Source organism: Hippopotamus amphibius, chromosome 13 (assembly GCF_030028045.1).
Source record: "Hippopotamus amphibius kiboko isolate mHipAmp2 chromosome 13, mHipAmp2.hap2, whole genome shotgun sequence".
Classification (NCBI taxonomy): Eukaryota; Metazoa; Chordata; class Mammalia; order Artiodactyla; family Hippopotamidae; genus Hippopotamus; species Hippopotamus amphibius.
The window spans coordinates 26,589,719-26,609,611 of record NC_080198.1 but is presented as its reverse complement, the minus strand read 5'-3'; the positions used below and the strand labels follow the sequence as shown (position 1 = coordinate 26,609,611).

At 40.1% G+C, this 19,893-nt stretch overlaps 1 protein-coding gene across 17 annotated transcripts in view; it reads right to left on the bottom strand.

Moving 5' to 3' along the window:
* CADPS (calcium dependent secretion activator) overlaps nt 1–19,893 on the bottom strand; it is a 451,700-nt gene that overhangs the window by 115,600 nt on the left and 316,207 nt on the right. For all 17 annotated transcript variants that reach the window (XM_057706171.1, XM_057706172.1, XM_057706169.1 and 14 more), the window contains 3 exons: nt 3,775–3,876; nt 1,988–2,051; nt 1,453–1,576 (listed from right to left, as the gene is read on the bottom strand). In XM_057706171.1, coding sequence (XP_057562154.1) covers nt 1,453–1,576; nt 1,988–2,051; nt 3,775–3,876 — 290 coding nt within the window. The remainder of the gene's footprint in view (nt 1–1,452; nt 1,577–1,987; nt 2,052–3,774; nt 3,877–19,893) is intronic.

Here is a 19,893-nt window from a genome sequence, read left to right as displayed (position 1 = left end):
ACAAAAGGAAATTACAGACCAGCTGATCTACTTTGGAAATGAATGCATTTTTACTTACAGATCTTAAAGTTTATTTTTGCATATATTTATCTGAAAGAAGAGAGCAGATCTTACCAAAAGACTAGTTATAGCTAGACCAAGACCTACGTACGAGGCAGCAGACATGGCAACCGAACGTTTCTTGATCCCATCCCATCTCTGGCCTTTCCTAGAATTACTAGGTACCTGGTTGACTTTAACAAATATAACCAATCATTATGTCCTGGGAAGATAAATGCTGGAATCATTATTTGCTAATATAGTGCTTTAGCGATCTTGTTCCTCTATTTTTGTCACTCATTACCAAGTCAAGAGTTGATGAAACATCCTTTTAGTGCCCAATTCTTAAGTGTTTCTCCCTGGATGCATAACAACAAATTCATTACCACTGGTACACAATTTGCATTGTCAGACAGACAAAATTGAAAGAGGGAGGACATGGAATGTACAGAACACTGCAAATTTGACATGATCTTAACCTAATTCTCTAAGGAAACAACGACTTTGGCAGGGTAAGTGACAGGGTTTTGGTAGTTGATTAGGTCTCTCTTATTTTTTTTTTTCCCCAGTCATGTTCTGGAGGCAGACAGTGGGTATTTGCTGGTTTCAGCTGGGTGGTGCACATGAGAGAACACCGGATTCCAGAATGCGGACACACTGAGTTTTGCACACAGAACTTCCACATTTATACACTTACACCATGAGTCAAGTTTGGTGTGGTTTTCAAATCACCCTATAGCAGCCAACAGGGTAACAATGAAAAGTGATTAATATCTTTGCAAATGAACAGGTCCCAAAGAACCGTATCTTCTCAAGTAGAGTGGACTCAAAGTGCCTTTGGGCGATTACTTGGTCATTAGTGACCAGGGCAGTGATAGCAACCATCCTAGGTTTGGAGTAACAAGACTGAACAAGATCTAAAGCAAACCAGGAGTCATCGGAGAGAGCCGGACACTAACCTGCCATCAAGTTTGCAACGCTACCAAGAGACAAGATATGTTCAAGGGGAAAGAAGGAGTTAAGCAAAATCTTGATGTTGCTTTATTCTTGTTTTACTTCCAGTGCTATCAACTGTGGACAACAAACTCTTTTGTTCTCCTCTATTTAAAGAAGGTAGTCATCCTACAGAACTCTTTCATAGAAAAACATCAGCCACAGAGCAAAGGCAGGGCCAACACAGACTCCATATAACATCCTATATTCAATACCCTTCCCTACAAAGACTGTTTCCTGAGCTCTTGTTCTTGCATTCATTTATGTGGCCACAGCTGAGGAAGCTATCACATTTCAAGTTTCAGCTTAACATACAGAGATGGGCCATTGTTTTCTGGTGCCCGTCAGAAAAGAGAGAGACTTCCCCAGGGAGGCATATCAAAATTTAAATTAAAAATTGGGGGCAGAAGGGGGCCTTACCTTCGATTTTGGCATACTCTGATAGCCGAGAATAGTTGACTAAAGCAGCCTGCTCTAGACATTTACGGATGACTGTTTTTACCTCCTCTTGTGGCACTGGGGTTACAATATCTTTCATCAAGACCTATAGGTGGAAAAACTAGGTTCTTAAGATGGTTCAACGAGATGTGTTACTCACTTATACTTAAAGAATTCAATTTAAAATTAGTTGTGAGTCCCTGTTTGTAACTTAATACGGATCAAGTACCATTGTTAAAGGGAAAATTAAAAATTCCAGTGCATAGTTAGGAATCCAAAGCCTGTCCATGAATCATGGAAGGGCAAGGAGCACGTCTTCAATATATTCTAATTATTTGAGAGTCCGGAGATAAAATATCTAGAATTTTGGCAATTTCTTCATATTTATTCTGATATTTGATGAATGGTAAACAAACCCTTTAGACATTACAAACTATGTCATTCAACCACAATATTTCATTACAATGATGTTCGTGTCTCTGTGTATATATCATCTGTCTTTTACTGTCACTCTTACCCTTTCCAAGAGTGAGAGGGTAGCTTTCAAAGCACCTTCAGGTCGGCCAAATGGAAAGCAATACCTAAAAAAGACAGAAAAATGTTCAGGTTGCCCGAATCGATAACATTTTAGCATGAAATATGCTGTAACTTAATTCCTATGGCAACTCTCTCTGAGGAACAGAAAATGCTTTTTATTTTGTCACGTTGTGTTATGCTAATCTGAATTCACACCATATATGTGTGTATATAATGTATATATATGTATGTGTGAATAATGACTAAAGAGAGACCCTGCAAATGTCTGCAGCAGAAAAGAATATTTCCAGTGATGACATAGGTTCTGTTTAGATTTCTATTGTGAAGGAGAACCATTTGTTGGCTCAAATGTGACCTTATATATAAAATCATTGAGAACAGCATTCAAAAATACTAGTTGAAACAGGCTAAACTTCAAACACACTTACCTAAATCCCCAAAGGATTAAGACAGGAAATATGGGAGTGTATTTTGAGCAAATTCATGATTCTAATTGTTCTTCCTTGACTATAGTTTTTAATTGTTATTTGATCTTTTGTTATTGGCAATGTACCTTGCATAGAGTGTATGACCAGTAAAGCTTCATCCAGGAAGGTTTCGATGGCACAGATAGAACTAGGTCAGGTACCACTAACAGTTCTAGTGACTATGTCAGGCTATCATACGCCTTTCAAGACACTCTTCCTCATGGTACAAAAGGAGCAGGACAGGCTACTGAAACCCAGACTATCCTATGTATGTATGTCACTTCTTCCATTTGCTGGATGAGTGGCCTGGGGCAAGTTACTTAACCTCTCTCAGCCTCAGTTTACTCCTTGTTTCAATGGGAATTATAATAACTACCTTAAAAAACTGTCCTGAGAATAAAAAAAAAATGAGTTCATGCTTATCCAGTCTCTAGTTCTCTATCTGGTACACAGGAAGCATTTAATAAATAGGAACTATTTACTACGCTATTATAAATGCTCTTACTATTGATGAGTTCCTATTCCAAGATCTCTGATTCGGAACCACCAGTGCAGCATTAAAAATATCGAATTTACTCTAAGGGAGAAGTGGGCTGTGTGGTGTAAGGCTCAAGCCCAGACCCTCTGGCTGTCTCAAGCTATAGGGAAGTGAGACTGTCAAGGCTCATCCAAGATTCTTCCTTTCCCCACATAGCCCACTAGTCCTGTTTCCAGGTAATGGGGAAAGTGGAGATGCTCTTCTGGGTACCACTGCCTTCCTTTCCTGTCTATGAGAACTGATTCACAGGATTTTTCACTGTTGTATTTGAAAACCTTGAAGAAGCATCAAATTCAACATTTTAGTAGATTTTTTAGATAGACTGATGACCAGGGTCAGCTTACACAAAGAGGGCTTTGTTCTTTTAAGTGGAAACAAAATACACTTAAGATTTCCAAGTCTCCTGGATATTGGGGATTCCTGTCTTGGTTGGCTTATTCATTCAACTATTTCTCTTTTATTTTTTTACTAAAGTATAGTTGGTTTACAATGTTGTGTTAGTTTCAGGTGTAGAGCAAAGTGATTCAGTTATACACACACACATAAATATACATACACATATAATTTCTCAGATTCTTTTCACTTATAGGTTACTACAAAATATTGAGTATAGTTCTGTGTGCTATACAGTAGGTCCTCATTCAGCTATTTCTGAATATCCAGTGTATCTCTAATAGATATACAGTTTTACCAAATCAAACTCTTAATTTGCCCCTCCCCAGTCTCATATTTCTAAAAAGCCCTTTAACCCCAGATCCTTACCTAAAATGTGTAATCTGATTTTCCAACAAAACTCGGAGTCTCTCTTTGATTTCTTCAAAACGTTCCTTTTCTTCAACAGTCACAGTTCCAATTCCATCAGGCCTGAAAGAAGACATGTCATGAGGTGATGGGAACCTCATATGCTGACACCATCAAATCAAATCTCTAGCAGGAGGAAACTGTCCATTTTAGAAGAACAACTACAGTGATCAATGTGACCTTAGGAGAAGTCCTGCTTTTCAGTGCTGGCGACTAGAGGGGATGGAGTATTTTGAGGCTATCATTTGGAGACATTTGCAGAGCTGTCGCTCATTTATTGTGAAACGGTAAAATGTACAAAGGGGAGGCTTGCAGGTTAAAGCCAGCTTCTAGACCTGTTCTGTTTGGCTCACAGCCTTTTGAAATTCTGAACTGCTTGCCAACATTTTTTTAAATTAGGAAAGTTTTGTAATACAATTCTCTGGAAATTTTGAAACAACTGGCACTTTGTTGCAAGGGGCAACAAAAGCAGCTTCTTCCTTTCCTGGTCCACACCTCTAATTTACATTACCTGTTTCTCTTGTAGGCACTTAGGTTTGGGACTCCTGAATTATACACACAAACTCTTACGAAAACCAGATGTCCTATAAGTGTCTATCCCTCCCAGAGGTAAATGCTGTTAAATGACTCACTTTCCAACTTACAATTACAGATGTAACCACTCATATATTAACTAAAGAACAAATTACAAGACATCGTAGAAATTACAAGAACCTTGATGAAAGAAATTGAAGAAAACTCAAGTAAATGGAACGATATCTTGTGTACATGGATTGGAAGAATTAATATTGTTAATATGTCCATACTACACAAAGCCATCTATAAATTCTATGCAATCCCTTTCAAAATTCCAATGGGATTTTTTTTTCCCACAGAAATAGAAAAAAAATCCTAAAATTTGTAAGGAATCACAAAAGCCCCAAATAACCAAAGCAATCCTGAGAAAGAACAAAGTTGAAGGCATCACAATTCCTGAATTCAAACTATATTACAAACCTGTAGTAATCAAAACAGTATGGTAGGGTCTTCCTAGGTGGTGCAGTGGTTAAGAATCCACCTGCCAATGCAGGGGACACGGGTTGGATCCCTGCTCCAGGAAGATCCTACGTGCTGCGGAGCAACTAAGCCTGTGCGCCACAACTATTGAGCCTGTACTTTAGAGCCTGTGAGCCACAACTATTGAGCCCATGTGCTGCAACTACTGAAGCCCACATGCCTAGAGCCTGTGCTCCGCAACAAGAGAAGCCATGGCAATGAGGAGCCCGCACACCACAATGAAGAGTAGCCCCCACTCACTGCAACTGAAAGAAAGCCCACGCACAGCAAAAAAGACCCAACACAGCCAATTAAATAAATAATTAAAACAAACAGACAAACAAACAAAAAAAGCAGTATGGTACTGTCATAAAAACAAACATATAGACCAATGGAACAGAGTTGAGAGTGTAGAAATAAACCCTCGCATATATGGTCAACTAATATTTGACAAGGGAGCCAAGAATACTCAATGGAGAAAGGTTAGTTTCTTCAGTAAATGGCATTGGGAAAACGGGATATCCACATGCAAAAGAATGAAACTGGACCCTTATCTTTGAACATTCACAAAAAAGAACTCGAAATGGATTAAAGACTTAAATGTAATACCTGAAGCTGTAAAAATCCTGGAAGGAAATACAGAGGAAAAGTTCTTTGACATTGGTCTTGGCAATGATTTTTTTGAATATGACACCAAAAACACAAACAACAAAGCAAAATAGACGAGACAAAAAAGTGACACTTTCGCAAACTAAAAAGCTTCTGCACAGCAAAATGTAAAGACAACCTATGGAATGAGAGAAAATATTTGCAAACCAACTATCTGTTAAGGGGTTAATATTCAAAATATAGAAGGAACTCATAAAAAAATAGCAAACCCCTCCAAACAACTGGATTAAAAATAGGCAGAGGACATAGACATTTTTCCAAAGAAGACATACAAATGGCCATCAGGTACATGAAATGATGCTCCACATCATTAATCATCAAGGAAATACAAATCAAAACTGCTATGAGATATCACTCCATACTTTGAGAATGGCTGTTCTCAAAACAAAAAGACAACAAATAAGTACTGGTGAGGCTGCGGAGAAAAACAAACCCTCGTGCACTGTTGGTGAGAATGTAAACTGGTACAGCCACTATGGAAAACAGAATGCAGGTTTCTCAAAAATTAAAAATAAAACTGCCATATGATCTAGCAACCCCACTTCTGGGAATAAATCTGAAAAAAAAAAAAAAGGAAATCACTATCTTGAAGATATACCTGCACCCCCCCATGTTAATCGCAGCATTACTTACAACAGCCAAGACAGGGAAACATCCTAAGTTGTTTGTTGGCAATATTATATATTGACAGATGAATGGAACGGATAAAGGATATAAACAGAGTGGAATATTATTCAGCCACAAAAAAGGCAATCCTGCCTTTTGTGACAACATGGATGGACCTTGAGGGCATTACGCTAAGTGAAATAAATGAGACAGAGTAAGATAAACAATGATATGTGTATGATAAACACATATCACTTATATGTGGTATCTAAAGAAGCAGAACTCAGAAATAGGGAGTAGAATGGTTGTTGCCAGGGGCTGGGGAGTGGGTGAAATGGGGAGATGTTGGTCAAAGGGTACAAACTTCCAGCTATAAGAGGAATAAATTCTGGGGATCTAATATATCATATGGTGACTATAGTTAACAGTACGGTATTATTTACTTGAAAGCTGTCAAGAGAGTAGATCTTAAATGTTATCAACACACACACATGGTAATTCTATGAAGGGATGTAGGTGTTAACTAACCTTATTGTGGTAATCATTTTACAATATACGTATCAAATCATCCACACTGTACAACTTTAACTTACATATGGTGTATGTCAATATCTCAATAAAGGTGGAAAAAAGCACAAATCACATAGGCTATTTTTCAATCTTAGCAAGCTATTGCTCATTTAATACAAAGAATGACCCTGGCATAAATAAGTGAATTTCAGTTTAATCACAGTATTCTCATGTTTCTGAATCACCAATAAGTCACACACATTTTACTTATTTCTTTTGGCCCATTCAAGTTGAAAATACAAAGGAAGGCTGCATATTTATAGCCCAAATTTATCTGTGCCAAATTAGACGTAGGTTAATCTGACCCATTCAAAGTCTTCAGCTCCCCAGATCTTGTAGTGACTTGTTTTGACTACTGGCTGAGCCAGTTTGCAGATTGGTGCGTCACCATGAAACTTCTATTGGAACATTCTTCAGTTTGCAAATGCAAGTCATCTTGAGACCAAACAAATGGTCTTATTTATAGGCCTTCTCAAGGATCCAGCAGCAGTTGGGAAAATCCTGAATACTAGACCAGTCTGACTGCACAAAAGACTTGGCAAATGATAGCAGTGTACCTCCTGTTAGGGGTTTATTGGTCAGCTTCTCTTCTTTTTTAAGTACTAAAAATGCCCTACTTGAAAAAAGAAAAAACTTCCCCTCCCATATTTTGTAGAAAATACCTCAAAACAGTAAAAATCCTATACAGGCCATTTCTTCCCACCCTCCTCAACTTAAAGCCAAAATGGTAAATAACAGGTAGGCTGTTGGAATCTATACATGTGCCCTTATTTTCCGATTTTTAGGAAAAATTTCAAAGGTTAACTTATGAAATTTAAAAATTATTTAAACACGAAATGCCCACAAATCTGTAGTTAAATCTCAGGATGAATTCATTGGCCCCACAAAATACATGTGACACTTTCTGTAGTCACGTCGCGTGTTCCTGTTATAATCTACAACTTCCTTTAGCTGTGGCTTTTGGATTTTGTTTACACAAAATTCAGCTTGCTAAGGCACTGAACACACGTTTATACAATTGGCGTGTGTGCATATGCACACAGTCGATATGGGGGAAGTAGAGCCATTTTAAGCATTTAGTTTCTTAGCAGGGAATTAAGCCAGAGAAAAATGCTATTAAATATAAGGTACAATTCAGAGAGGAGTTTATAGATCACAGGGAAAAGCCTGAAAACCATTTAACATAGGCAGCCCAGAGATGACTGTGTCCATTATTAGGAAATAAACCTCTCTGTGAAGAAAATCATTCCTTCCTTACCCAACAAGCCTTCTAAGGCAATTAGGCAATTAGAAGGCAGCTCTTAGATTCATGTTTGAAATGATAAAAACTGAACATTAACGTGTGCCTGGCTTTCTTATAATTCTCACTACAAAGGGCATTATAAAATCTGATGATTTTTCCCCCTTTTGTTCTGATGCTTCGGGTTTGTAATTATTAAAGGTATCACATGGCAGCCTCCACGTCTCCTTGGACTACTTTGTGAACACTGCTAATCTCCCTATTCAAGAAAGGTAAACAACTAAAAATTATTGTCATCTGTTTTTAAATCTGCTGCTTAATCGTGTATGTCAGTGTGAATAGTTTCATTTTAAAATAAATGAAACAAACCAATCTGAGTCTGTAAGACACACAGTGCAGAGTTCACCAACAAAAACAGGTGATAAAACACATCACAATTGAGACGCCCAATGCACATTTATTTGTAATTGCCAGAATGGCTCTGAAATGATACTGGTAACAGGGGATGTTATTTTACAAACTGAGGGAAAGATGTGTAGGAAAAATATAATTTGTCCAAGATCGCAGGTTGTCACTCTATCAGTTAAAAAGCAAAAATATCCTTTGTGGGGGGTTTGATTTCTCATAGTTATTATTGAAAATTCTGTCAAACATCGATTTCTTTTCCACTGACCCCTAAAATTTGTCAGTGTTAATTGTACACATTTAGGTAGATTTCTTTGGATCAACCAACTGAAAAATCCTGCTTTAATATACAGGGAGCAATGTTCTCACAGAAGCTATAAAATGCTTTCCCTAGAACAGTGGCCACCTGAGCCTGCCTCAGAATCACCCGGAAAGCTTGTGACAACTCAGACTGCTGAGGCACCTCGGAGTGTCTGATTCAGTAGATCTGGGGTGGCGCCTGAGCACTGGCATTTCGGACAAGTTCTCTGGTACTGCTGGTTCGGGAAACCTTACTTTGAGAACCTCTGCCTTAGAGCAAGAAAATATTTGGTGGGTGGCTGAATGCATGAAAGGGTATTTCTGGATCTAGGGTTCCCAATTTCCCTTGGATTGAGTGAATTTGGAACAAGAGATCTTCTCTGAGAAGTACATGGTCCACTTACGAAGCTAGCAACCCCTTCCAAAAACGCCATTTGCACTGTTTCCAAGGTGCCATTCCAAGCAGTGCTGGCTGCAAAATAAATAGAAGAACTGTATTGGTGTCTCTTAGAAGCCATGCTTTTGTATCTCTGTTCTGGAAACATTTGGGGGTGATTCTATAATTGTCATAAAACTGGCTCTGCATCTTGTTCCTTTCTCAATACTTCTAACACTTAAGGAATCACGAAGAATGAGCGAAGAGGAGGGCTGAAGCTGGATTTTTTAAACTCCTACCTAGCAAATCCCAGGGTGAGATGTCTTTACTCAGAACACGTGTCTAGCAGCCTGAATCCTCTGTCCTCCTGTATCCTGACTGGTACATTTTCTGCTGGTGGTTCTGCACTTCTTAGGGTCCACTGCCACTTGCTGGGGGCACTCAAGTTTCCTTTAGAGGAATGACCTTTGCTGCACTGTATGTAAATTAAGGTGCCTACTCTCCTGCTGTCAATGCTGAAGGCTTCCTACAGGCCAGCTCCTCCCTTGGGTGGTCACTGTACACCTAAGCTGGACAATGAACTACACGCAGCCAATTGGACACTCTTCCCTGGAACCTTCACATCAAATAGATGGTGCAAGGATAAAAGAAACAGGTGGAGTCTGCTCATCCCAGCAGCTGTGCCCTGCCCAGCTTGTCCTCCTAGGTTGGTAGTTCTTAACCTATGACTGTATATTAGAACCAGGAGAGAGCTTTGAGAGGTCCTACCCTTAAGCTCTGATTCAATGTGTCTGTAGCTGGGCTGACACATTGTCAGGTTGAAGCTCCCTAGGTTACTCTAACATGCAGGTAAGGACTGGACCACTGCTTTGATCCTGTTTCCTACTTTTCTGTTGCTGCCTTGATTCCAGTTTCCCTTCCCTTTCTTTGAGGCTCCTGGCATCATCCCCATAAACTCCCTTTTGCTTAAATTATCCAGAGGTAGTTTTGGTTACTTCTCTGTAACTGATATAAGTTCATCAAGCACACTTCCCCTGCTTTCCCAGGCTCCCAATTTTAGTAGAAGCATTGATGCCTTTGAACCTAGCTTTAGAAACACACACACACACACACACACACACACACACACACACACACACACACACGACAAGGAAACGTAGTCCCTGGTCACTGGTTCTACCTAACTGCACACTGGCTAACCACTCACTTCTTGTATATCATGATCCCGCAAACTTGAGACAATATGCAGGTCAAGTGCAGCCATTTTTGGAGCCATGTCGAAGGCTGGAAGCTCTCCCACCTGCAGGCCAACATCAGAGCCTGAAGTGGGTCTCTCGGGCCACGGCAGACTATATTGCATCTGACACAGCAGGCATCTCTGGAATCCACCTTTCAAGTTTTCGGCAAACCATTTTCTCACTGTCCTTCACAAAGTTGACATTTTCGGCAGCACGATAGGAAAGATGTCACGTCGGCTGCTCTTCAAGTTCTTGTCACAGTGGTTAGCACCAGTTCTGTCATCTTCACTCTCCTCACAGCCTCCCATCTTGAGCCATGTCACAAATAATAATACATCTAGAGTTGTGTTTTTCTGTTTCTTCTTTTTTTTTTCTTTTTTTGTCAGATTAAAATGACCCTAACCCGGCTGCCCACACTTTAGGACTACTTATGCAAATCCTTCTCCCTTTCCCCAACTGTTTCTGAGCAAGGGCTTGTTAATTAATGTCTATTGTAGGATAAATCCAGTATGATTAAGCACGAGGCTTTTAATGCGAAACACTTTATTTTGATATCTGAAATTAAGTAGGAACATTTGAGCCAAAGAATTCAAGCTACATTGTGTTTTGTGAAAGTGAATTGACCTCTCTGAGGTCGTTAAATTCTTGCTACATAATACGCAGGTGGGCACCCAGAGTTCTGCCATTTAATTATCCTGCTAACAGTGTTCTCCATAGTATGTTGAAAGCCGGGCCACAGAGTCTCTGTTTGGAAGGTAAGGTTATCTTTTCAAGAAGGTCAGGTTACTACATTAATTCAAAGCATACAGTGATAGATGTCTTCTGCCATTGCATCTATCTGGTGATCAAGTGTAGAATCCAGTGTAAAAAGAAATGTGTGAATTCAACAAAAGAGGAAAGAGTGTCTGGTCCACCTCTCTGCATACAGCCAGCTTTAAGCTCCAATCACTACCAACAAGGGGTAAAACTCCAGCTGAAGAGGGAATATACTTTCTCTCCAAATGCAAATGTCCACATATGCCGGTGCAGGCACCGTAAACATGATATATTCTCTCTCTCCAAATGGATGCATGCCTGCAGACCGCATTACGGATCCATGAAACTGTCCTTAAACAAGCATGATAACGGAATCCTACTTGCTAGAAAATTGTTCCAGCCCGGAAACATGAGCGCTGAAAGGGTCAGAGTGGAATCGAATATTTTAGTAGCCGTTCCTTGTAATGGTCCCCAAATGGAATGTTTAGACCAAACACAATCTCTCAACTTCTCTCATTCTCTCTCTTTTTTTTCAAATTGACTTCTTCTAGCAATTCTTAATCCTTACAACTTTTAGAATGATACTTCTGAATTTAATCCTAGTGTTGAATATTGTCCTTTGTCTCTTTCAAGTGGTTAATAGCTATACGTTCAGGACTGCAGCAAAGCATTGTCATCTCAAAAGGAGACATCCCCACTTGCTCATCTGGAGGGTTTGTATAATCTCTAGGTTAATTATAAATTGTAATTAGGACTCTCACGTCCCATAGTCACTGCTTCATTATGAAAGCCCAGACTTATCCTTTCCTTCTCCTTTCCCTCCAGCCCGCGCCCTTTTCTAATTATGCCCTGATGCCCTGGGGCTCAGACACGCTGCTAAAACAAATATATCAAAGTGTTTGTATCACAAAGAGTAAGACAGGGAGCAACAACAAGCAGTTTCTACAATGTTACAAATGCGCCTTGAAGCTTCTTGAGGTTGGCTTTACTCAGTTTGAAAAAGAGGCTAGGAGAGGGCAAAAATACACAAGTCAGGTCTTTTCTGACTTGTTTACTGCTTCTCTAAACATGTAGCTATAACCCAACAACATCAGAAGGTGTCTTCACTCTCTTAGAAGGATGGGAGTGATGAAGAAGTCTCTCCCTCTGAACAGTCTCACAGAATGTGGATGCTATTGGCACAAGCACATGAGTCAAAGTGGTTCAGGCTCTGCCCAGGTACTGAACGAAGCAAGAACCCAACAGATGGTTAGAGAAATGGTATAAAATGTAGCATCGCAGGAAAGTACATATTTCTTTCCCCAAAAGGACCAATATCCAAAATTTGTGTACATAGATTTTTCTTTTTGAGCGCTAAGTGAAGAGGTGGGTTTCTTTATTTCTAGACAAACATAGATAATTAGGTTTTTAATTCCACCCTGAACACCCTATGACCTTATGTATAGACTTCTGGGTGTTCAGAGCAGTAATACGTGTAGCTTCTGGGTATCATGTCTACCCTGAAAAGGGTGTGACATCTGAAAATATGTTTTTACAACAATGAACTAATAACCACAGCATGAGGACACACTGGTGGAATTTTAGAAGGAAAATGAGCATTATTTGGATGGTTTGTTATGGGCCAGAAAGATTGCACCAATGGGATAGATGATTCAGCTCATTTCATCAGATTTTGTGTCTGCAGTGGAAAATATGCTATTGCCACGGGACAAATTTCCACCAGGGAGAGAGTCACATGGGTTAAAAGTAAGAATATAAGCTCTAAAGGGAATTTTTCTTAGGATGCAGAATTTTACTTGAAATGTGTTTAGACTTCTTCCCCTCTCCTTCTTAGAAGTGCTTCCAATTAGGTGAAGCTGGTTCTTTAGGATTCAGAGAGCATGACAGAGTCACGCATAAGGCCAACACCATCTGCTCAGAGTTGGGAGGCCACCCAGCCACGTGCTCCTGTCCACAAGTGCAATAATGCCTGTGTCTGTGTGTAACATGAGACCAAGAATGTGAATGTCATTGTCAACCCCCATCCATGCCTGCCCGCAACCAGACTGCTGTATTCACAGGCTGGTAAAACAGAACCACCCTGCTACAGTCTTTTCTCTACCTTTTGGGGAGGGAGAGTTACAAAGCATCAGACATGATGTCATGATGGGTGTATGTGTGTGTAACCCAGAGAGAGAGAGAAAGGGAGGAAGGCAAGGAGAAACTGGAGAAGGAGGAAAAAATATACAGATATAAAATGACTCATTTACTTCCAGATAGGCATTCCCAAAAGAGAAATAAAGGAAACCATTAGGTGACATGGACTGGGAGTGAGGGACCCACACTGGAGGTAAGGACATGGTCAATAAAGCAATTGCTGTGGTCCAGGAGAGAGACGATAGAGACCTGAACTCTGGCAGTGGCATAAAAGAGAAGGAGAAGTAGATGGACTTGAGAGAGATTTAAGGGCACTGACAGGGCATGGTAACTGAATCCTTGGGATATGCTGAGGGAGGAGACGTCAAGGACAGCTCCCAAGGTTTTATTTTGGGCAACTGGGTGGATGGAACCACTTACTGACTTAGGGAACCTGATGGAGTAACAGAGGAGAAAAAGGGAGTTCCATCTGAGTGTTCAGTTACTCAAATTTAAGCCACAGGGATCGCATGGTCTCTGCACACAAGCAGCACCCTGGCTCCAAATACATCTCCCAGAAGAATCCTTGGATACATTTTCAGAGATTTTTAGGACTCATGCCCTCTTACATCTGCTTACAGACTCATTAATCTATGCAGCTTACTTTGGATTGGGGCGGTTGGCATTATGGATTTGTTAATTGCTGATACAATGTACTTTCTCCGCAGGCCATATGTGAAGAGCAGCACTGGCATTCAAGAAATGTTAAATAATAATGTAAATGAGAAAAATTTCCAATCCCAATAATAAAGGGATCCAAGGAACATTGACGCAACTTGCAATCATCGGAGCTGTCTGATTGCCTTGTCACTGTGGGACAGTGACCAAAGTGATGTTAATCTAAATGTCATCTAGAAAGAATACTAAAAATATTATGGTGAAAATTAAGTACTGCAACCTTAGGAGCTGATTTAAAAATTAGAAGATATAGCGATTTACATCTGTGGATCTGATGATCGCCAAGTGCAACCAGCTGAACATACTCACATTTTCCTTTTCTTTCCCTTCTCTTTGAGAAAATGGGTTCAGCTTTAAAGAGCTAGTCCAAACTAACATTCCCTCAATCAGTGGTTCTTAAATGTTGCTACATATAAGATTTTAAAACCATGGTACTTAGGCCATATCCTAGACTAACTAAATCAGAACCTCTGCAGCTGGGGCTAAGGCATCAGCATTTTCTAGGCTCTTTAAGTGATTCCAATGTGCAGACAAGTTAGACCACCAAGGCCTTGAATAAACAGGATCTGAAGACCAAATGCCTTAGAAACACCTGGGGAGGAACCGGATTAAAAGGGCAGATGCCTGGCTCCATCTAAGACTTGATGAATCAAATTATTTGAGGATGGGACCTCACAGTCTCCCTTTTAACAAACCCCCCATGTGATTTACATCCACACTAGAGTGTGACAACCCCTGCGCAAGCTGAAAATCAGTGTCATGCTTTAGACCCAGAATACGTCTGTGTAAAAGAAAACAAAATCCAAGTAAAAAGGAGAAATTTCATCCCATCATCTGGAAGTTTGATGTTTTGAGTTTTGTTTGCAAGGGGCTGCCCTCTGCGTTATAGGATATTTAGAGACATCCCAGGCCTCTACCCATCAGATGGCAAAAGCACCAGCCTTCCCCAGTGTGACAATCAAAAATGTCTCCAGGGACGTCCCTGGTGGTCCAGTGATTAAGAATAAGCCTTCCAATGCAGCAGAAGTGGGTTCGATCCCTGGTCAGGGAACTAAGATTCCACATGCTGTGAGGCAGCTAAGCCTGTGCACTCTAGAGCCTGCACACCACAACTAGAGAGACCCGCACTAGAGAGAAGCCCGCCTGCCATAACGAAGAGCCCGCGCACTGCAATGAAAGATCCCACATGCCACAGTGAAGGTTCCACGTGCCGCAACTGAGACCTGATGCAGCCAGATAAATAAATAAATATTAAAAAAAAGGTCTCCAGACATTGCCAAGTATTCCTGGGGGAAGAGAACCACTATTCTAAACAATCCCAAACATGCTGATGGCTCCGTATCTTCCACCACCTGGATTATGAACAGCAAACATCTTCCTGATTGAGCAGATTTGTCTGTTTTGGATTCGATGTTTTGGATTCAGCTAGGCCTAGTGTTTCAGAGAGATGGGGCACAGGCTTTCAGAGAAGGTGGGATAAACTCCGTCACCAGCACCTGAGTGATCACTAATGATGTCCAGCTGCAGTGGCCGGGCTTTGCCTCCACCTATGGGGCTGCTGAGCTATTAACAGGTAAAAAATTAATAATTAGGTAAAAAGCTAGTTTTCACCTAATCTAAAGTTGCATGTGAGATGACAATAGGAATGAATGGGCTCTATAGTTCAGTTAAATTCATTTAAAGGCCAATTTGTTTCCATGAGTTATGAGTTCCTTCTTACTGTGGGTCAAAGAATAGATAACCTCTCTACACACAAAGAGCATGCATCCTGGTAAAAGAGGTAGGAAAATGTTTTTGTTTCCGTTTCCAGTACCATAAGGCTGTTAATTGGTGTTCAAAGGAGACTCTTCTTTTAGGTGGCCTAAACCTCCAGATACACTCTGACTTTTTTCCCCAAGGTCAAAATTACCAGGTGGGTCAAACTGATTTTGGACACCTTTAGGATAAAAATAGAAAAGTCTTGAACTCAGATGGCTGCTACAGTATCTCACCTAGAAATGTTGAAACTCATATCAAATGGCTGAATTTGCATCTCACAGCATACACGAATGCTAGTGCTGGGCAGGTAGTAAGGCAAAGAGGTTACAGATCCAAGCTCCAAATTCGGAATACTCATGTTTGAGTTAGGCCCACACACATATTTGCTATGGAGAAAGTGACTGAATTTATCTGAGCCTCAAACTCCTCATCTGTTAGGGGAGGGGAATAATAATACAGATCTCACAGTGATGCAATAAGGATAAATGAGTTAATGTGTGTAAACAGCACTTCACACAGTGCTTGGTATACAGCAAATGCTTATTAAATGGCGGCAATTATCCTTATTTTAATTAAACTTTATGAAGTCTAACAATGGACTATTTTACTTGTTATTATAACCCATAGAAGATAATTTTAGAGGTTGATGGGATATTACAGATGCTATGATTCTATGTGCTCATTTTGCAGATGAGAAAACTGAGGCACAGAAATGAGATATGATAATCCTAGATTTATGCAGAACAGGCTCGAATACTCCAATCTTTAGAATCTACATACAGCAATGACATAGTGCAAAGAGGAAGAGCTTTGGACTCAATATCTGGGTTTGTCACCTCAATTTACAGACATTCAGTTTCATCACCTGCAAAATGGGTGTAAAAGTAGCTAACTTGAAAATGTTATAGCAAATGAGATAGAATGTATGAAAGTATTTGGTAAACTACAGAATTCCACACAACTATATTTAATATTATGATTTCTTCTTCCTTAAAAAATGCAATGCAAACATAGACCCTTATGTATATAAGTCTCAAAGTACCACTTCACAATCCCTTTTGGTAGTTTTTCAAGGCACAGGGATAGGTTAGGCTCCAGCAAGTGTGGCCGTTTGCTCTCTGCTCTGCTTTAATGCTGATCATGCCAAAGGCAGCACCTTGGACAGCAGCCAGAGTGGTATCCTTCAGGCACCTAACAACACTCAATGCACTTTTTTAGTAGCTGCAAGCTACTTCTCTCTTGCAGTCTGACCCTCACAGGGAAACACAAAATGCCACTCTACCTCCATTCTTGTATACTGCAAGTTCAGAAGATGGGTGTCCCCATGGAATTGGGGCTTTCTTTGACCTTCACTATTGGACTTGCATACATTGATTGACAGCCTGCAACATTCTCTAGGAAGTGAAAATTGTCATTTTCATGTGGTCTGCCTACAAGTGAACTGTATATATTTTAGGACTTAGAAATATTCAAGTGAATAAATTCATACTGAAACATAGAGCATACCTCCTTGTGAACTTTGCATTGTTTGGCAATGCCAGGGTCAGAATATCTACTTTAAAACCTCAAAAACAAAACTTTAAAATGTCCATATTAATTTGGGGTGAGATAGGGCAGGTGAAGAAGGACATAAGGATAACATAGGAAATAACTGTACATTTATTTTAAAAGGGAATAAAAGCCACCAATGTTCCATTTTACCAATTCACAAAGAGAGCATCCCCAAAGGACACAGGAAACAAGAGAGGATAAACATAAATTTTAGAACTTAAAAGTGCTTTCAAAGTGACCTCATCGTATAAACGATTCTACTGTCATTAATTTAGTGATAGACATTACTTTGTGTCTTTACTATAAACCATTATTTGAAGGTGGATTTCTTTCATGAGGGTTTGCTAAAAATGATGGACCTACTATAAATGTACAAACCCATCTTATGCCAACCCATTTTATTTGCTCCTTAGCCATAACTTGAAAATTACAAAGTGCGGGTTATTTATTATGAATGACTTGGTAAGGTACCAGGCCCCTAACTAGATACCCCTAAGAAAAGCAATCTGACTCATGATTCTGTTTACATGTTGCTCAATTAGTTTTTTTCAATACGAACACGTTTTAAGGGTCCCTAAATACCTGACTCGAATTCAGTCCTAATACACGGTATGTTTGTCCATTGCTAGGATGTTTTTAAAAAAGTGCACCTTTGAACAGAGACTTCAGGAATCACAAAGCTTGCTGTTTGCTGAGGTAGAGGTTGCGGCATAGATGGGGGGTGGGGGGAAGGGGAAGGTCACAGACGTAACAAAACACCAGCCAATACACACATAACTTCTTACCTTTTGGGCTCTGGGTTTGCCTGGGTTTTGGGATTTTTTCTTTTTTTGGATTCCTTTTTGGTATCTTTTTTAGCCTCTGGTTCAGATGGGGAGGGAGTTTTGCTCCCTTCGGGGTCTGTATCTGGTGGCAGCCCACTAAGGTACGCATGCATTTGTTGACTTGGGAGAGGGGTGGTCGCATGGGGCATGCACGGGAGGACCAAGAGCACACACACACGCACAAACAAAAGAAAGAAAAAGAAGGATGTATCAAACAGCAAGAGCAAATGCATTCAAACTAAAATAATAAGCAAAAAAAAAAAAAAAAAAAAAGATGCAAACTTGCATAAGGAAAATCAGAACTGAAAAGAAAATAAGAAATCCAAAACTGTTTCCATGACAAGATGTATAAACCTAACTGTGAATCAAGTGGCAGTCTTACAATATGAAATCCAGACAATGTGTATCATAATTCATGATGATGTTTACCAGGGAGTTTACAAAAACACTTCATTATTTTATAACACTTCCTTATTCAGTAACATATGTAGAATACAGTGTGACAACCCAGAGAATATAATACAACTTCTCTCTCTCTCTTTAAAGAATTCAGTCCAAGAGGCTGTAACAGATAGTCATCAAAGTGTACATATTTATAAAAAGCAGAATTATGCAGAGATAGTCCTCAGGTATCAGAGTTTTCATGAATATCTTTTATGCAAATGAAAGGTCATGTGCTGGGCTAGCAAACCTTACAACAATGGGAGGTGATGAAAATCTTGTTGCCTGTTAAATATTCAAACCTACAATGCTATTGTTATCCAGCTCTAAATGTTGAAGTTGCATCTCATAAAATCTACCAGTGCTAGAGAGAGGAAAAGCACAGAACTAACCCTGCAGATATTTCAGAGCTGTGTAGCTTGCAAAGATGAAGGTGACTGATACAGCTCTGATTTAAAAGAAAATACAGTCAATTCTGGATTCTCCCACATATGAATTTCTACAGAGCAGCAATGTTTTCATCACAGGCTGGATTTCTGAAGCTATCTAGTTTTCCCTGGGTGTGCCTTTCCTGGCTATTGGTTGGGGTTCCCAGGGTAATGTAGGCATGTCTTTATAGTAATGTGAGGCTACGTACCCAGGGATAGTAAACGGGCTGTGGCAGTGTGGAAATTTATTCCACGTCTCCAGAGCCAAATGGTAATGTTCTTAAATTATTTGCTGCTTTGCATTATTCAGAACATGGAACTTTTCCTCCAGGAGCTGGGCAATGTCTAAAGAAAGAAAGTACTTAGTATGGAGTTAGGAGAACTGATGTTCTTGTCCTGTCTCTAAAACCTATAAACTGAGGGGGTTGATTACACTGTGATCTCTCAAGTTCTTCCCAGCTCTGCAGTTAAACTCTGTCATGATTATCTATGCCTTCCAGCATCACCAAGCTTGTTTCAGCTCTTGAGTTTCCTCAGCAAAGCATTTGTACACGCTGTTCCTTTTCCCCGGAACCACTCAACTCCTACTTCAGTGCTCAGCCCAAGCATCGCTTCCTCAGGCAGGTTCTCCCTGCCATCCTGCCACCTCATCTGAGTCGTGTTCCTTTATTAAATGCTACCATGGAATTTTATTCCTTTTTCTTAGAGAACCAATCTCTATATAACTCTGCCTTTGTTTGGTGTCTGGTGTTCGCTCACCGTGTACGCTGAAGGTGCAGCGGAGTACCCGACCCTCAGCAAGTAACCATTAAATATTTATGGAATGAAGGAGAACAAATATTTCTGTAGCCCTTGCCATGTTCCAGGCACTGTGCTGAAGCCTTCATATCCGCCTGCATCCTCTTGACAGCCCCATGGGGACACTATCATCCCTGTTTTACAGATGAGAAAACCGTGGCAGAGAGGGTTTAATTACCATCCAGGGTCAGGGCGAGTAAATGCAGAAGCCAGGATTTGAGCCTAGATTGTT